This window comes from Alligator sinensis, unplaced genomic scaffold (genome assembly GCF_000455745.1).
Source record: "Alligator sinensis unplaced genomic scaffold, ASM45574v1 scaffold1801_1, whole genome shotgun sequence".
Classification (NCBI taxonomy): domain Eukaryota; kingdom Metazoa; phylum Chordata; order Crocodylia; family Alligatoridae; genus Alligator; species Alligator sinensis.
In genome coordinates, this window is record NW_005842608.1 from 164,278 (window position 1) to 181,483 (window position 17,206).

General features: G+C 51.4%; 1 protein-coding gene across 3 annotated transcripts in view; it reads right to left on the reverse strand.

Annotated features, from left to right (window-relative positions):
• Nucleotides 1-7,159: 7,159 nt before the first annotated feature.
• Nucleotides 7,160-17,206, reverse strand: part of VPS53 (VPS53, GARP complex subunit) — a 71,209-nt gene continuing 61,162 nt past the window's right edge. For 2 of the 3 annotated variants that reach the window (XM_014524409.2, XM_025214831.1), the window contains 3 exons: nt 12,393-12,530; nt 12,065-12,169; nt 7,161-11,735 (listed from right to left, as the gene is read on the reverse strand). In XM_014524409.2, coding sequence (XP_014379895.1) covers nt 11,565-11,735; nt 12,065-12,169; nt 12,393-12,530 — 414 coding nt within the window. In that variant the 3' untranslated portion in view covers nt 7,161-11,564. Of the gene's footprint in view, nt 11,736-12,064; nt 12,170-12,392; nt 12,531-17,206 lie in introns of all 3 variants that reach the window. The other variant, XM_014524410.2, reaches the window with a different exon arrangement.

The following is a 17,206-nucleotide window of genomic DNA, read 5'->3' on the forward strand; positions in this document are numbered from 1 at the left end:
CCCCCGCCTTCCCTCTTTAAAAAAAAGTCCGGGTCATTAAAAAACCAAACTTTCTTTAAAAAAAAGAAAAGAAAAGAAAAGAAAGAAAAATCCCACGAGCCCGATCCGTTGCAGCCCGCACGGACTGAGCGGAACAGTCCTTCCCATCCGCGGGGCGCTGCCGCCGGCAGGGGTCCTCCCCCGCACTCACCAGCCTGGGGTCCCAGCGCAGGGCTCTTAGGGCTCGCGTGCCCCCGAGTGTGTGGGCCCGTGAGCAAGCCCGGGGGAATCCGCCCTGTCCACGACCTGGCTTGTAGGGGCAAGGACAGGTCTCCACCCTCTTCTGCACACAGGCATTCAGAGGGCAGGAGGAAGGGGATCTTGCTTTCCAATCACAGCAGGAAACCACCTGGACTCATGCTGCGGGATCCCCCCCCCCGAGGGAAGGTCCCCAAGGCAGCCTACACCGGCCAGCCTGGCCCTCGGGCAGCAGCACGCTGAGGGCAGGGGGACATGCAAGAAGGTAGAAGTGCCCCGGGCTGGGTCAGACCGTAGGTCCATCTCACCCAGTCTCCCATGAGTGCCGGTAAATGATGCCCTGCAAGTGGGATTATAGCCCCATTTTGCAGGCAGGGGAAATGAGGCCGAGAAGCGGTGAAGCCCGAGGCAGAGCCAGGAGAACTCGCGTCTCAGGACTGAGGGCTGCCCAACAGAGCCCGACCTCCCCCAACCCACTCCTGCAGCGTGCACACGTGTCTACAAGAGGGGAAAATCAGCTCTGGCAGGGGAGTGGGATTCCAGGCCGGGTTTTCCTGGGCTTCCACCCAGCTCTGGCGCCTCTATTTGTGAAGAGGAAGGGGACTAGACGCCTGGGGCTGCTCATGCCTAACCCGCTAGCGGGCCCACAGCCCTGCCGGGCCTCAGCAGTGACCTCTGCTATTCAGCTCCTTGCTTGCTTGGCACGCCTGGGAGTCCCAGGGGTCGTTTCTCTGCTGGAAATGAATGGATGTGCAGCACGGGCCTTCCAGAGGCAGGCACCCCCACCCCCTTGCCATGGCCTTTTAGCAGCCCAGCCACTCCTGCTACCCACGTGTGAAATGATTTCCAACGTGGGTCACATCTGCTGGCCGCCAGCCCGAACAGCCCGCCGGCGCTCTGCAGCCCCCCTTTCGTGGCCACCTTCACCCCTGCCCCACTTTGCATGACTGCACGTTCTGCACACACCGATGAGGCGCTGAATCGCTGGAGAGCAACTCCCTGCCGACCTCCCCTGTTCAAAGGCACTCCCATGCTTTTATCAGCTTGGGAATGGGCTTAGCTCCGAAGGCAAACACCAGAGCTGTTGTTCGGCTATATATCATAGGCCCCGTGACACCAGGGGAGCAGTCTATTGACTGACACCTCCTGCAAGCGTGAAGTTCAGCTGCAGAGGTCTTATTTATCTTAGGAGTTGCCACATTTTTTAAACCCATAAAGGCATCGTAAAGCAGAGGTCTCAGCCTTGCTGAGAGTGGGGGTGCATGTGCGTGCTGTTCTGCAGAGGTGGCCCGATGCCCTGAACTCAACCCCCAGCTTTAAGCAGTTCACATTCATCTTGTAGAAAATCTCAGCAGCCCCGCTGGAAATGGGAACAGCATAACCCTAAAGGAGATGGAGTCATCCCCGCTGAAGCAGCGTGCTATGGACTGCTGCAGCCTCACATCTTCCCAGGGTGTGTAAGGAAAAGACTGGGTATGATTTCTCTTTCATTTCAGCAATCTTCGGATTTTTGGGTCGCATGACAATTCCCCTGGATTTATGCTGCACGTGCCAAGAGGCTAACCTCCGAGGCCCTTAGGTGGGAATCGTGCAGCTCTTCTGCGCAGACTTAACAGTACTCGTGTGAGTGGTTCCCAAGTCAGCTGAGTACGCAGATACAGGGCAGGGGCTGGTCGGATTTATCCCCGCACAGAAGCTGCAGGCGTCATCCTCCCCTGTTCGAGCTCATCGGGTGCAAGCCCCTTCACAGACACATTTGTACCTGTTTAAAACTGGTCCCAGCAGCTGAGTTGGCTCCTGTACAGGTGCAGGCTGAAACAATGCAATCTGGATTTAAACCGGTGTAAGACTGCCCACAGCTCAAAGCTTAACTGCTTTAACTGAGCTGCTGTCATTAACCCAGTGCATGTCGATGTACGGATGTCACAGAAAACCTTCCCTGGAAGACCTGGCCCCACATGGCCAGCACTCTGCCCATCTAATTGCATTTTTGAGTGGCTACCGCAACCGAGGCAGAGATGAAGGGGGTGAAGGAGAACAAGGATGCAGAGGGAACGGGCTGTGACTCGTGTATTGCTAGGAAGGCTAATGGAACAGTTGAAGGAAAATTCTAATTAAATAATCACGCCGCATCATCAGATTCAACGGGGAAAGACAACCTTTGCTGGCAGCCAAGGCAAACACTTTGCTGTACAGTAAGACACAGTCTGGCCTAATGGGTCCAGCACAAGTGAACCCAAGCCCTGACAAAGAATTCCTCTGCTACCCCCAAATTAAAAGCAGAACCAAGCCTTCAGCCATAGGCGTCTGTGGTTTGCAGCTATGCTCGGCTGGGAACTCCGGATACTTCCTTGAGGAATTTACATTCCTTTGAAGAACTACTGCTAGGTTGTTTGTCTTCACAGCAAAAAATGTGCATGAAAAAAATAAAAAGGACATTAAAACCCTAATGGAAACCCTCATGGTTTGGGGGGGGGGGGAAAAAAAAGCCCCAGGCAGGTGTTTAGCTGTTGCTTAAAATATGCCCAACAAAGGAGATTATGGTTCCTGAACAACGGGAAAGCTGATCACCTTTAACTTTGAAACCTTCTGGAAAAAGCCCCTGCTGAAATCAGAAGACCTAAAAGGCTCCTGGAGCAGTTTCCAGACTCATGCAATTATTATTTCAGAGCTGCTGCTGAGGTCCTGGGATCAGAAGAATTTCTGCTGATAATTTAGTTAGTGAAATTTGCTGGGTTGGGAGGGGGAAAAGGTCAATTTCCACCAGCAAGAAGTCAAGTCTCCGCTTACAGCCTACAGCCGGCTGGAACTGCAGAGAGCGCACCGATTCATTTCACTTCGAACTAGAATAAATGCAGTAGAGCTAGTTAAAGGCCAATGCCCCCGTGAAGAGCTAACCTGAGACGAGACAGAGCCCGCTGGCCTGCTCCTCTCTGTACATCACTCGTTAGGCAGGAACTGAAAGCACCAGGAGCAATTTCAGGACATGGAGCAGGGCAGACTCTCCTGGCTTTTCTTCTGGAAACCATGTCAATCAAACGTGAAGCCTAGTGTGATTACCACCCCCACACAATTCACAGGGCACCTGTTTAACCAGGCACATGGCAACAGTCCCAAATTAGTTCACGAGAACGGCTAGCTGCTCCACTGCAGAGACCTCAGGGTCAGCGAGAATAGATGCTCTGTCCGCTGTGGCAGAGCCGCCCGTTCCCCCCAAACCCTATTTGGGGGCACACACCAGGCAGCAGGGAGGGGATCCCAACACTGAGCCCATGGACCCAAGTCTGCTGGAGCTGGGCTTCAGGCCTTGCTCCTGGCCTCAGGAATGGCAGACCATAGAGCCAGGCGCTGGGTGGGACACCCCTCTTAGCAGTGACCAGTGCTGGTTTTAGGGGCACTTGCCCAGGCCCCAGGCTATGGGCAGGAAGGGCAGCAGGTTAGGTTAAGTGGTGCAGACGTGCTTGGCCTCCAGCGTGTGGTAGGAGGCGGCCACGTCTTGGCCATGGTTGTGAGTCTCATACCAGCCCCTGCCCCATCCGGTCAGCGGTGCCATCACCAAGTCTCCCCTGAAGGGCTGAGGCTTCTGGTTCCCAGGCACCCACAGCACAGTGCACTGAGCATGTGCCCGGGCTTGGCATAGTGCCCGAAAGCCCCTGGGCTCCTTGCTCTGACATACACTGAGCCAGACCTGCACTAGCCCCTGCCGAGCACTCACCACTGGCTGCTCCTGGGCTGGCCAGGTCCTGTCCAGGCCCCTCCTCTTGCGGTGCATGGGGCTCCTCTTCTGCTCTAGGAGTCTGCACCGTCCCAGAGCTGGGATCTCGTCAGGATCCCCCTGCCCGCAGCCCCCTCCTCTCAGCCACTGGAGTTCAGGCAGCACCCCCACCAGCACCCCAGGGTTTCTATTCTGCTGCAGTAAGCTGGAGAAGGAAGCATCTCCCAGCTCCAACCTACTTCTTGAGCAGTCCCAGTTTGCATAACACTGAGCAAAGTCGAGTTCAGCAGCTCTTCTTGCAGCCAGTCGGGAGACGTGCGCAGCCTTGTCGGTGAGCGCATCACACATGCACTGAGCCATTCCATGATGCAGCAGCATTCACAGTATGGACGGACCCTGGTTCATCCTCTGTAAATAGGCAGGTGCCCAAAATGGCCAATCACAAGCTGTCCTGTGGCTCCGTTACAGGGAAAGGTGTTAAGACATCTTGCTTGAGCCCTCACAGGGCAAGGTGGTCAGGCTCTCTGGAAGCCAGGCTCCTTTCCAGGGACTCAAAGTACTCAGTCACCTAAGAAAATCTTTGCCATTGTGTGTAAGCACCAGCTCGTTTGTGTCTATCAGCTACCTCCTCTGCTATAAGTGTGAGCCCATCTAATCAAGCCCCTTGTTCCACTGGGAAAGTTTCCACCCAGGCCCAGTTTTCTGAGTTTAATCAGTAATCACACAATAGGCACATTCATGTCAGCACTGAAGAGAAATCAATGAAGGAGAAAAAGAATCAGAAACAATCTGTGTTATTTGATAACAACAGAAAATCATTTCCAAACAATGGGAAATTCCAGGCTCCCTGCCCCGGCAGAGTCTGCGAAACCATACGGCACTTGAATCACGCTCGCAGTTGCACTTCAAAGCAGCTGAACCGAGCACGAGCTCCATAAGCATTTTTGCTGCCTTGCGGTTAGACTGCATCTCTACGAGCATCCCCTGAATGTTGCTTTGGTTACTAGAAGCCCTAATCTGTTTCCATGAACCTTCTGCTGCAGCCTTTGCAAACCGCAGAAGCCTTATGTTTCCCTGCTGTTGCAGGCTGCCTTTCTGATGATTTAAAGCCACTGCCTTAAGACAGCTGCGCTCCTCTGGCACCAGGCAGCAACCGGGACTCTGGAGGGAAGCACACTTTCCCCTTGCAGTAGGATCTAGTTCCCCACAGAAACCCAGCAGCCTTTGTTCTGTTTGCTGCCAAAGTTGGCCCCTTCCTTCAGAGCGCTGAGACCCGAGCTGAGCACAGAGCCGGGGCCAGGAGCTGCTGTGTTCAAACAGTGGCTGTCCTAGGAGTACTCGGTGCAATGTATGCAGAGATTTGCTGAAGCGTCCGCTTCACGTGTTTCTGCTCTGAGCAGTATTTACTGCTCCTCTCATTAGGTCCCTCATTCTGAGGACTCCTACGTATCGGAGCCCACCAGCAAGGGCCATCTCAGGACAGGAAGAGACAGAACCACACTGGGAAAGGTTAAAAATGGGTCTCGCGTTGATTTGGGCAGACGGTAATCAGCACAAGTGAGATTCCCTAGCTGTGGCCAGATCAGACATAGCAGTAATAATAGTACCTAGGTCTTCTCTAGATCACTGCTAACAAACCGAGCACTAGAACAGTGAAAATGCGGTCTTAGGTTGCTTCCCTAGTTGGGGATAACTTGGCTTGCTATGAGAAAGCAGGCAAAGGTAGAAAATGGTGGTGATTATGATTACTGATAATGTTTTACAATGTGTTCTTTCATGAATAAGAGCCAAATGGCTTCACCAGCCGTTGTATTCATCCCCCCCCCCCCCCAATTTAAAACCATCATTGAGGTCGCAAAGGTGAGCCCTGGCAGAGTTAGGAAATGCTAGCATTAAGGCTGCCTGTGGAAAAAAAGAGCATCTGATCATGTCATTAAAGCCGCTCTCATAATGCACAGAGAGAGGAAACCAAGTTGGATCTGAGCATTTGAGCTTGCCATCTGAAAGGTGCTCGTCTCATGCTAGTTTTTTGGCAAGGAACTTCTGACCTCTCTTCCGAAAAGGAAGCTGAATAAACAGGAATTGCAGAATGCGACATCACCCTGACACCCCCACGGGTCATCGATGAGTCCAGCACAGCACACGAGGCCTCTGGCACTGGCACTGAGGAGGTGACTATCAGCAGCAATAGATCGACAGGCTCTGTCCAGCAGCTACTCCCCTCTGTTTTTGGCCCTGCCCAGGTAGAGGGTGGAGGACAAGACTTCAGAGAAGACAGCTTCTGTCTGCTCTCCGTGCAGGTGTTCAAACCCAGGCGCAGAGCGAGCAGAAGTCTGTGCAGCAGCCTTTGGAAGGAGAGCCCTGATCCGCTCCGGGTTGGACTGTGCCCATCATGCAGACTGTTCAGGGAATTTAGCTGCTAAAATCCAAGAAGTCTCTTTTGAGCATGTGCAGAGGATTATAATGTGGGTGAATTTTCCTGGGGCCAGCAAAGGAATAGCCCTGACCTAGAGGCCACCGGCCGGCCAGTGATCTGGTCCCTGTTCCAAAACAGGAAGGCACAACAGCATTTCAAATAAAAGGCTGCCAGAATATTTAACATGAGCAAAACCATCTTGTTTTTCCCTCACCCGCCTCTTGGAAATGACTGGATGGTTTTGGTTGATTTTTTTTTTAAATAAATAAATAAATGAATGAAAGAAAGAAAAAAAGAGAGGGGCGTGGGGGGGCTGAGGCCCAGCAGGGAAAAAATCAGCCCAAAGGCTTACAAGCTTGGCAAAGTTATCAGCAAATGGAGAGGGTTTTATAAAGAGAAGCACTGAACACCCTTAATAGGTGGTATAGCTAGCTTCACCCAAAGCACCACACACACACACACTTACACACTTTTTGACACAACCCAAGTTAAAACATTTCAGCTCATTTTCTAAAGTACAGATTCAAGAGCCAACCATCTTATACAGCCAGCTGATAGCAACCCAGCTTCTACGGCCCCCTCCCCACCTACCCGGTGATTCACACATTATAACTCTGATAGTCCTGTTCACCTCTAAGCTCAGTGAAAGAACGAGATCAGCATGCACATTTATTGCCTCCCCCTGATGTTCTTCTGCCTAACGGGTGGACGGAGGCAGGGCCAAAGGAAGGTTATATAGCAAAAGTAAATGAGTCACTAATTGTCAGTGCAAAATAAACAGCTCAATATGAAAATGCTCTCTATTGTATTCTGAAAGTCACCAGCTCTTCATTATCATCAAAGGAGACTTAGGCTCCCAGAGAAATTTTCCAGAAGTTAGAGCTGGGTCATTACAATTCATCATCCAATTACCAAAGAACACAAAGTTACTTTCCTGGACTGCCTCTCTATGGCCGGTGATGGAAGAATCCCACTGGCTTTGCTGCTAGGAGTAGGAATGCCATCAGCAAAAGGTCACTTCTCTGGGGCCACAGAAATCTGGGAGGTGGGAAAGACGACGGGAAGGAAACACTGCCTGCTGAGCAAGGGAATAAAGGAGAAAAGCAAGGTTTATTACACAAGCTTACAAGGCCACATGTGTCTTACTATATCATCTGAGCCCTGACAAGAGGAATAAACACATCAGACAACAGTCCATGGAGAACGCATCCACTAAGACCGCGATATAATTCCTTCATGGTCAAAAACCCTCAGGACAAAAGCTGCAATGTGTGTGCGCAAGAGTGCAGAGGGTTTCAGCTTCCTGCCACAGAACCACCTCAACCCAATTTGCCCCATCAGCTGTTAAAAACCACAAGCAAAACACGGCTATGAGTAATGTTTTAATTAGCTGTAGTGTCACGTTCTGACATACACACAGAAATTATTTCCTGGGCAGAAAGCATTTTGTACAGAAACGCATTTCCGTTATCTTCAGAACATGTGCAACTCAAGCATCTCGCGTTTCTGCTTCCCAAAGCACCCAGTGCGATAAATACACAAGAACAAAGGAAGAACATTTCAAATCAAAGTAGAAAAATGCAAGCACGGCTGTTACAAGGTACAGTTCAACCCACCCACAACCAGAACATTTTTTTTGTTTGTTTTTTTTTTAAGATTGGCTTTTCATTTGAACCTTTCTTTCTCTCCCCTGCTATCTTTACAACTTTGACATGCAGAGAATTAAATCGGAGTCTTCCAGAGAAAGAAATGCAAAAACCGTTTGCAGTTGGTCCCCAACCATTCACAAGAGATTCACAGAGCTGGCCACAACTACTGTTAATAGTCACTGCGAGGGAACAAATATTCTGAAACATGTTTTTAGTCCAGCAAGTAGGAACTGACCCGATGCACGTCCCTTACGTCCATCTGTAATGGTCACTGCATTTGGCGGTCTCTCATAAATTAATACCTTGCCCTGCGAACGCCCCCTGGGGTTATCTGTTCTTCAGGAAGGGCTGGCTATAAATAGGAGGCACATTCACATCCTCCTTTCTTGGGCTGCCTTTTGTCAACTGCTCTGTTCCAAGTGAATGGACAGCTCCCTGGGAAGATGAGCTAGAACACAAGAAAAGGCACCTTGGGGCAATGCCGCGAACCAGCAACGCTGCCCGAGGCGGTTCAGACGTTTGTGTAACCAGGGCCCGCTGTCACCCCTCTTTGCCACGTTTCCAAAAAATGGTACAGCAGCGTGGGAGCCCTATTGTAGACAGCCACTTGTCTAAGCCAGGGCTCCCAGCACACCCGACCCAGAGCCATCCGGGTGGGACGATTCTACAGAGGTTTCCTAGTGTTAACGATTTTCATGCATGTATCCCAGTGCTGCACACACCATGTAAGCGTCAGATCTTAGGTCAGCAGTAGTGATCAGAGTGACCAGCAAGGGCATGTAACCACTAGCTGACTAACTCTATCTTCTGTAAGCTCTTTTACAAGCAGAACAAAGACTGATGTATTCGTCTTGCAAAATCACCACCAACCTGGGTACAAAATGGACTCTCCCACCCCTGCCTTGTTGGTAAGGGAAGTCTGGGGGATAAGTGGGGGTAAGGGTACCTGGGGAAGGGATTGGGTGCTTGTTTCTGATTTGCAACCTGAATCATCCCAGGTGCCTGAGCTTTCTGAAGCTACCGAGCAGCCACCCTCTGAAGCCAGGTCCATGTTATCCCCCAAGCAGAGGACCCAAAAATGTCAGTTTTCTTTCGTTTAAAGCAGAGATTGAGATTTTATCTGCTAATTAAATGAAGCGGCCAAAGTTCCTTTTCCGACAGAGCTATTCCAAGCTGGTGTGCAATCAAAGGGGAGCGACACTTCCCAAGTCCAAAAGGAAATGAAGGACAATTATGGAACCTTTTCCAAGTCCTCGCATCAAACTGAGAACCGTGCTCCAGAAAACCTTGCAAAGCCTACACGAGGAAGAAGTGCCTCCAGCACAGCGCGCCCATGTATACCAGCTGCTGAGACCAAAGGAATGCCAGCAGTTTGCTCCCCTGTAGGGTGCAAGTGCACAGGACGAAGGAAGCACGGCAGGTCTGGAGCAGACATGTCACCTCTGTTCAGTGCTTGAGCGTTAGTGAAAGGTTTCAGCGATGAGATGAGGAGTGCTAGTGCTCGGTGACGAGAACGGCTGGCTTCAGGTAGGGGCCCAGCAAACAGGTCCGCAGAAAAGAAACCCAAACGTGCAGACAGTGGCAAACAATGGACAGAGCGAATGATTAGAAGTGGGTGCAGCTGGACGCCAAAGTCCAGGTCACTGGCTGGCTCTTTCAGCAGATCACTTGCTTACTTAGTGCAGAACCCAGACACCCCCCCTACAAACTGCTTTTGCTCTCCCAGTCAACATCAGCAAGCCCTCAACAGTTGGCACAGACACCAGACCCATCCCTGGGCCAGCCACGGATCCCCCACCTCTGTGCACGTGGGAGAAATGGGGAGGTGAGGGAGGGGCGGGACAGAACAAAAAATGGCCAGGAAGCCTGGCATTAGGCCAGATTTTCAGCCTTAAAAGCAAAACTTCTCAGAAGGGGAAGAGGGATGAAGTGTGACGGTGCAAGGGGGAATGTGAGTTTCACTGAGACTTTGCGGGTTTGTATGAGCAGAGTTCAGTTAAAATGAACCCGTGCTTGATCTGGAGTGCGTGCCCCTCATGCCCCTGCCTCAGGTGAGCTCTATGCCCTTGAACTGCAGCTGTGAACACTGAAAGCCTGTCTGTACAGCAGCCCCCACAGCAGTACTGCCACAAAGAGAAACCCAAGTGTGCCACGGAGTGCGACTCTCCCGAGGCAGCCGCCAGCCAGCTGCAGCAACCACCCATCCCACCGGACAGAGGGAAAACGGATTACAGCCAGGAAGGTGCACAAGGATTCTTTGGCCATGGAAATCCACGTGGTCTTGTCACATCAGCTCAGCTGGGAAACGTCTTTAGGGTGACAAGAAAAAGGCACAGGGGAGGTTAGGGAGAGATCCAGGGGCAGTAACAACGTGACTGGGTCTCTCGCTTATGGATCCCCTGAAAAGTAGAGCAGTTCTTCCCTGCTAATGTTTTGGCCTTGTGCTCCACCCACCTGCCCGCTCCCTCTGAGATCAGCTAGTGCTCTGACTCCAAAAGTTGCTGAAAAACAGCCTGGGCTTGGATATTTAGAGTCTAATCCTCCTCTCCCTTAGGCTGGCCCCAATCCAACAGCCTGCTCTGTCCAGTTACGGCAGGGCTAGCATTAGGAGTGGGGCCCTTCCGGTTTAAATCTGGAGAGCGAGCTCCACCCTGCCAACAAACCCTGGCAGCGGCAGGCTTCTAATTACAACTCCCATTTCTAGTAGGTCTCCCTGCAGGGCAGCGACGGCGCCAAGGGAGCACACCCACAGCCTGGAATGAAACAGGCGGCCAAGAGCACGGGGAGACGGTTCTGCCGGACGGTTGGCTTGTTCCAGCCCTTAGTGGGGGAAGGAGACAGGTACGGCGTGGGAATTCCCAGAAGGGAGAGCGGGGGAGCCCTGCATGCAGGAGACAACAAGAAGCTGCAGATGGAGAACTTGGCCTCAAAGCTGCAGCAGAGACTGCTGGCATGTTCACTGTAAACTGGCTCAAGCCTTGCTCCCCAGGGAGGAGGATCCTCCTCGCTAGTTTATGCCCTGTGCCAGCCCTCAGATCACAAGAGGGGCACGTGGGCGTCTCGCTTCGGGTTCAGCCAAGTTGCAGGTGCCAGAATCCCAGCTGTTAGGGGCATCTCTGCATCTTGCTTTTCAATAAACAAGCAGCTGCATGCTAGGGAGCAAGAGGTGTCCTGACATTTTCAGGATAGAGTCAAACAGGCCATGGGGGAAGGTCTAAGTGGGAACTGCAGCTTGATGCTGGAGGAGTGGCCAAACCCTGGGGGGTGGGGCAAATGATCCACTCCAACTGTATCCTACCCTCCAGGCTCTGCCACGGTCTCTGATTGTGAGCTACGAATGCTCCAGGTTGAGCAGGTGAATCTGCCCACTGTCCCCAGAGTCACTCACTCCACCCTGCTTCACGCCGCCTTTCCACCCTCAGCTGCATGGAGCCAACCAACCGAACTTCTATGTTTCGGCAATGTAGTGTAAGACAAGGGGAGGCCTGAGGCGCCGTGCAGGGGACAGAAAGCAGCCGCAGGGCCAACAGATGCTTCCTCCACTGGCCTACAGTCTCTTCTTGATGAGCTTCTCCAGCTTCCGTATGCGGGAGGACTCCTGCTCAGGCGTCGGTGCTGTCAGAGAGATGGAGCCGGGGTTCTCCATCCCCGAGGGAGGGGCGGGGAGCCTCTGGCGGAACAGCTCCAGCATGCTGCTCTGCTCGCTTCTCTTTAGGCCCTATGAAAAAGCAGAAAAGCAAAGCACAATTAAGATGTGCCCAAAGCCTTACCGAGCCTGGAGAGCAGGTGCCTGGGTGGAGCTACTGGGAATCCAGCTTCTCGTCTCAGCCTCTCACACAGGCCCTGACCCAGGCAGGATGCAGCCACCTGGAACCCCAGGCTGAACTGCAGCTCTGTAGGGGGCATGGGGGGAGAGGCGTTAACTTCCAGAGGTGGGAGAATGCACTTCCTCTGTAAATCGCTTCCCCCTCAAGCCTCTTTCAAAGCCTGCAGTCTTCATCTGAAGGGGCTGCCCAGGCGCCCGGGATTAGCTGGAGGGGTTCTGACCTTCATGTCCAGTATCTTCTGGAACGTGTCTGTGCTGCAGTCGGCGAGCAGCTTGATGTAATTGTCAACAAACACGACCGGGGGCTCGTGGGGAGCCATGACCACCTGCGGGAAGAGGGGCACAAGACACAGGAAGGAGGCGAGCATTAATCCAGCACGGTGCAACCCAAGGGGGCTCAGCACCCTGGCAGCACAAGCAGTGCCCAATCCCTTGAGAAATCCCAGCCTGCTGTGTGCCCTGGGCTCTCTGCAAGGTCGGTTTCCAAAGAGAGAGCCCCTTGCAATGCCAGCCCCGCATGTCTAGGTCAGGAATCTTGAGCAGAGTTACCTTCAGGATCATCTCTGCCCGAGTCATGCCCTTCACGACGATCTTGGTGTAGCTGGCAGGTGCTTTCCTCACCACTTGGGACCCGATGGAAGGCAGATCCAAGAGGACCATCTTCAGAGAGTGAGTATCCAGCAGGAGCTGTAACAGTTGACCGCCCCGTTACACACAGTTCTCATAGACAACGGTCCCTCAGCTCCTGGATGTGCAAGTTCAACTCTTTACAACCCGTGACAATTGGGGCACTGACATCACTGACAGCATGGGAAGAATGAATTAACGCCATGGCGACTTAAAGGACCAGATCCCCACCATGGGTGACTATCAGCATAGCTCCATTGACTGCAATGGGGCTACTGGAATTTAGCCCATCTGGGTACCTGGCTCATGTTACCTGGATTTCCCCATTCCCTCAGCACACATGCAGGAACATCATCTGCTGTTTGTAAGCTAAGGAGATATGAAGCTGCAATGCTAACAAGTTCCTACGGTCACTTCAACACCTTGCTTCCTTTGCCTGCCGACCTGCTGTTCTACCACGCGTTCTGCATTTATTCACCCACTTGCTGACTGTCTTCTTCACATAACTAATAAATCTACAGCACAGTAAATGCGCTGACAGCTCCCTGCTCCTGCTGCACTGCATTTACAAACCGTTAGGATAAAGGATCCAGTGCATATTGACTTTCACTAAACCAGCACCTCCAAATGCTTGGCAGCTGGGGAGAGGAAGCCTTGGTAAGTGCTCTACGGCCCCAAACGCTGTAGCTTTCGGTACTGCGCCAGTTCAGATGTAAAACGCAGGAGAGAGACTATCTAGGCAGAAGCCTGAATAATCCAGGCTGCATGGTGCTTCCACCAAAGCAGAGCATGATCTGCTTTTACAGCGCTGGGCAGGAAGAACTGTTAGGCTATCCAGACCCACAGCACGTTTCCTGCAGAGGGGCTCTCCTGGAGCCAGGTGGCCGCCTGCTCTCCCCAGGGGCTGCATAACATTACTAGCACTGTAAAAATCCCTATAACCGCCAGACCGAATGGCATTAACATTTGTGCTACAGAACAAGGACCACGTGGACTTTTCTAATATATTAAGGAACACAGCTCTTGAGCAAAAAATGAGGAGCAGGGCAGTGCACGGAAGTTCAAATCTGGACTGGGTTAACAGCGACAGACTATCAGGACTCCACGATGGCTGTTTCGAGGCTTGCACCAGGTGAACTGATGATATCAGGTCAGTCGCCTGCAGACAGGATTTCTAACACAAACCCTGTGCCAGCGCCTGGATTCTAGCGTAGCTTTTATTAAATAGCAGGTGAGAAAAGCAGTTTCCAAAAGCAGCAGGGCAGTGAAAAGCAATGTGGCTGCACTAATCATTGCACAGAGGGTCAAACTTACAAAGGTATTTTGTCACCAAAGGACGCAGACAGGCAATGAGTGGGCTTTTCAGAAAACCCAAGGTGGGTGTCAGGAACCTAATGCATTCAGGTGCCTTTGCAAATCCCAGGGGCCATTTCACTGCATCTAAATACCCGATCAACCTGGCCAAGAGAACAAGCCTCACTTGAAATGAAACAGATTCGAAGGGGATGGAAGATGAACAAAAACCTGTACTGCCTCGTGCTGCTGTTTGCTTCGGATGCTGCTACCAGAGGGCTGAAAGGTTGCACATTATTTCAGCGCACCAACAACCAAGTCCTTTACTAAAAAACACAAATTCACTGCTGGCAATGGGTTGATCACTTTAGTCTCCTGGTTATTCTGACAAGATCCAGTAACTGCCTTAAGTTTCTGATAAGGCTTATTGTACAACTAGGGCCATTTGCTTTCTATTAGGAAACAGCAGGAGAATTTTAGACAAACGCAGGAGTTTTTTTGTCTCTAAGATCCAGTTTCCTTTCATGGCAGCCTGCTGCTCAGAGACTTATCCTCCCCTTCCTTGGCAACAGGCACCTCCTAGGGCACCAGTCAGAAGTTTACTGTTCTCCTGCTCAGGACGATCCTGCCTTTCCATCAGAGGCAGCCTGCAGCGAGACAGCTGTATCCACAGCAGACAGCTGAAGGCCCATCTCCCCCCAGCCACATCTTCAAACAAAGAGCCGAGCTGTCCAAGTCATGAGACAGGTGAATGGTGAGCGACAGACCTGACAGCTGCCCCCAGAACGTAAAGGTAATGAGAGCCCGCTGCTCTGCCCAGACGTGTGCATCCCCTGACATGAGGGTATCTGTCAAAAGGTCATTCTTTCAATGGAAAAGCATCAATCAGGTCCCGGGGAGTACGACACCACTTCTTCCTTCCTTCCTTCAGGTCATGTCTTGCTGTCTGCTGCTTGATGGGAGACAAGAAAGAAGGCCCCGTGGCTGGGAGCTGGGAGTTCAGAGCTCCAGGCCCAAACTCTTGGCAAAGCTACAAGGAGATCTTTGATGAGACCTCTTCTAAAGCGTAGTGCCTCCTGCCGGATCTGGGATGCCCTGGCACGTCCTAGCAGAAACCCGACTCTGCTTAGCGTGAGATCAGTCACATCTGAGCTCACAGATGTCTGAGGCTGAGCATTTTTCATTATAAGACTGGCACGGAGCTGGGTTAAGAACTCATGCAAAGCAATTTGATCTTGGCTATAGCTTAGCACAAAAATCTCAGCCTTAGAGCAATGTTGATTTTTTACATATTTTTAAAAGGAGAAAACCAACCCAGACACTTATTAGTTTTCAAAGCAGGTGGATTGAACCTAATGCCAAGAATTAAAAAATAAAAGGAAGGATAACTGAGCTGGATTGCCTCTGTCTTGGGTGTCCGAACGGACGCGCTGTAACAGGGCCAAGTTTTGAGAGAGGGTGTCCAGCACTGTCTGAAAACAAGGACATCCAAGAATCACTTCTTTCTGAAAAGCTGAACCTAAAGCATTATTTCTCTCTTGCATTCTTCTTCCCATGCTTGATTTCTTGACTTTCCTCATTACTCCAGACTTTTTCTCTAAGTCTTAATCCCCAGCACGTTTTATTCCTCTTCCAGACTCTCCCCAGTCAGTCCTCCTTGTCCACTCCTGGCTGCGGTAGTCTCCCTCAGGCCACTAGGCCAGATCAAAAAGCTGAGACCCATCCGGAGCAGAGCGCATACAAGCCTGGTGGGCTCAGCTTCGCTGCCAAACGCCTACAGAAATCCCCCAAGACAGTGCTGTAGAAAACCACAAATGGAGCCCTGGGGAACTACATAACTTAGCCCCAAGGCTCTAGGAAGGGTGCCAACCTATTCTGTTCAAAATGCATGCATAATAGGCCCTGCACCGCTCCAAATCCAGCCAAGGTCTCCTACAGCAATCTACACTTCTGCGCAACACTTCCTTCCCTAAACTTTCTACAGACAAACACACACACAAGGTTTCCATAACCCACCTTCTACTAAGCTGTTCAAACAAACCGTGAGCTGGGAAACAAATTAGTAAAGGCAAAAATGTCAGCTGTCTCTTATGCTTCCACCCTTCATTAAGCATTCTCTGGTAATTACACCTCACCACTGCAACGTGTCCATCAGCAACTGATCTCACGCCTCTAGAGTGCCCAGGCTCAAAGGGGTACGTTTTGGCTATAATTTGGAAGTTAAAAGACTGAGCTCTACATCAGCTGAGCGTCATTTGGAGGGTGTGCAGCGCTGTTTGGTAGCACTGAAACTCTACCATGTCTCACGCAGGACACGGGCTCCGTCCCTGACAAGTTTCAAAAGTTACAGCTCCTCCGGCAGCACGTGTGCTCCAGGAGCAGCTCCCTGGAAGATTATGGAGATGCTGGAAAGGCTGTTAGAAGAGCAGCCTCCTTTCTTCGAACACAAGCACAGCTGTCAAGAACTGTACTTGGTACCGCCAACATACCTGTAGCTCTGAAAAGAGGTTAAAAACAAACCTGATTTCCAAAAGCTGGTTCTACTTCCTCTCTTACAAGGTCACACTTTGTTTTCCCAGCTATGTGCCCAACCATGTTACAAAAGAGTCCTCCTTTTTCTACAGGACACCAGTTTAGAAACCTGTAAGAGTTCTGCCATTTAGTAACAGAAGAAACTAAGACAGCAAGTCACTAGTAGATGTTCACATGGTTATAAAGCTCTCAGCACCGTCGCAAAGCAGCAGCCGCATGAAAATGCAACATTCCTAACCAACAAGCTTCACGGCTGGATGGCCATGAACATGCCTGGGGATTAGGAACAATATTAACTGCTAAGAACACTATGGATATTGACTGATTACTGCGCGCTGGGAAGCAGGGGAAATTAATCAGAACTGAGAGGTGAGCTTTGTGAAGGAGGAAATTTCAGTCCCCGAACAGAATTTCTGCCATTAAGACAGCAACGACTACAGCCAAACTTCAATTTCCAGGTTGACAAACCAATATGCACTGGCTCCTCTCTAGACTACTTACTATGCAAATGGATTCTCCTTCCCATTGTGGCTGCTTTTAAGCTGTGCTGGGGTTTTTAATGACTGGAGTTTGCAAAAGCCACAGCAGTCAACTGATATTTATGGTGGAATTGCTGCCTTGCAGAGAGCGCATTCAGCAGCCACCCCTCCTTCAGGAACAGATGTTTATACGAACTGTGGATGAACCTCCCCGTTGCCCAGGACCCTCTGCACCCCTTGCACACTGGGCTGGACTTTGAGGGGAGTGGGGGAAGCGCACGTACGATACTGTCACCCAGCAAGGCCTCTGAGTCAGCAGAGAAGGCACTGGCATGCGTTTGCACCACAGCAAGGAGTGGCGCAGGAAGCAGTGACACAGGTCAGGGCCAGATCTCAGCCAGGAGGATGATTTCAGTTTTCAGGCACTCTTTC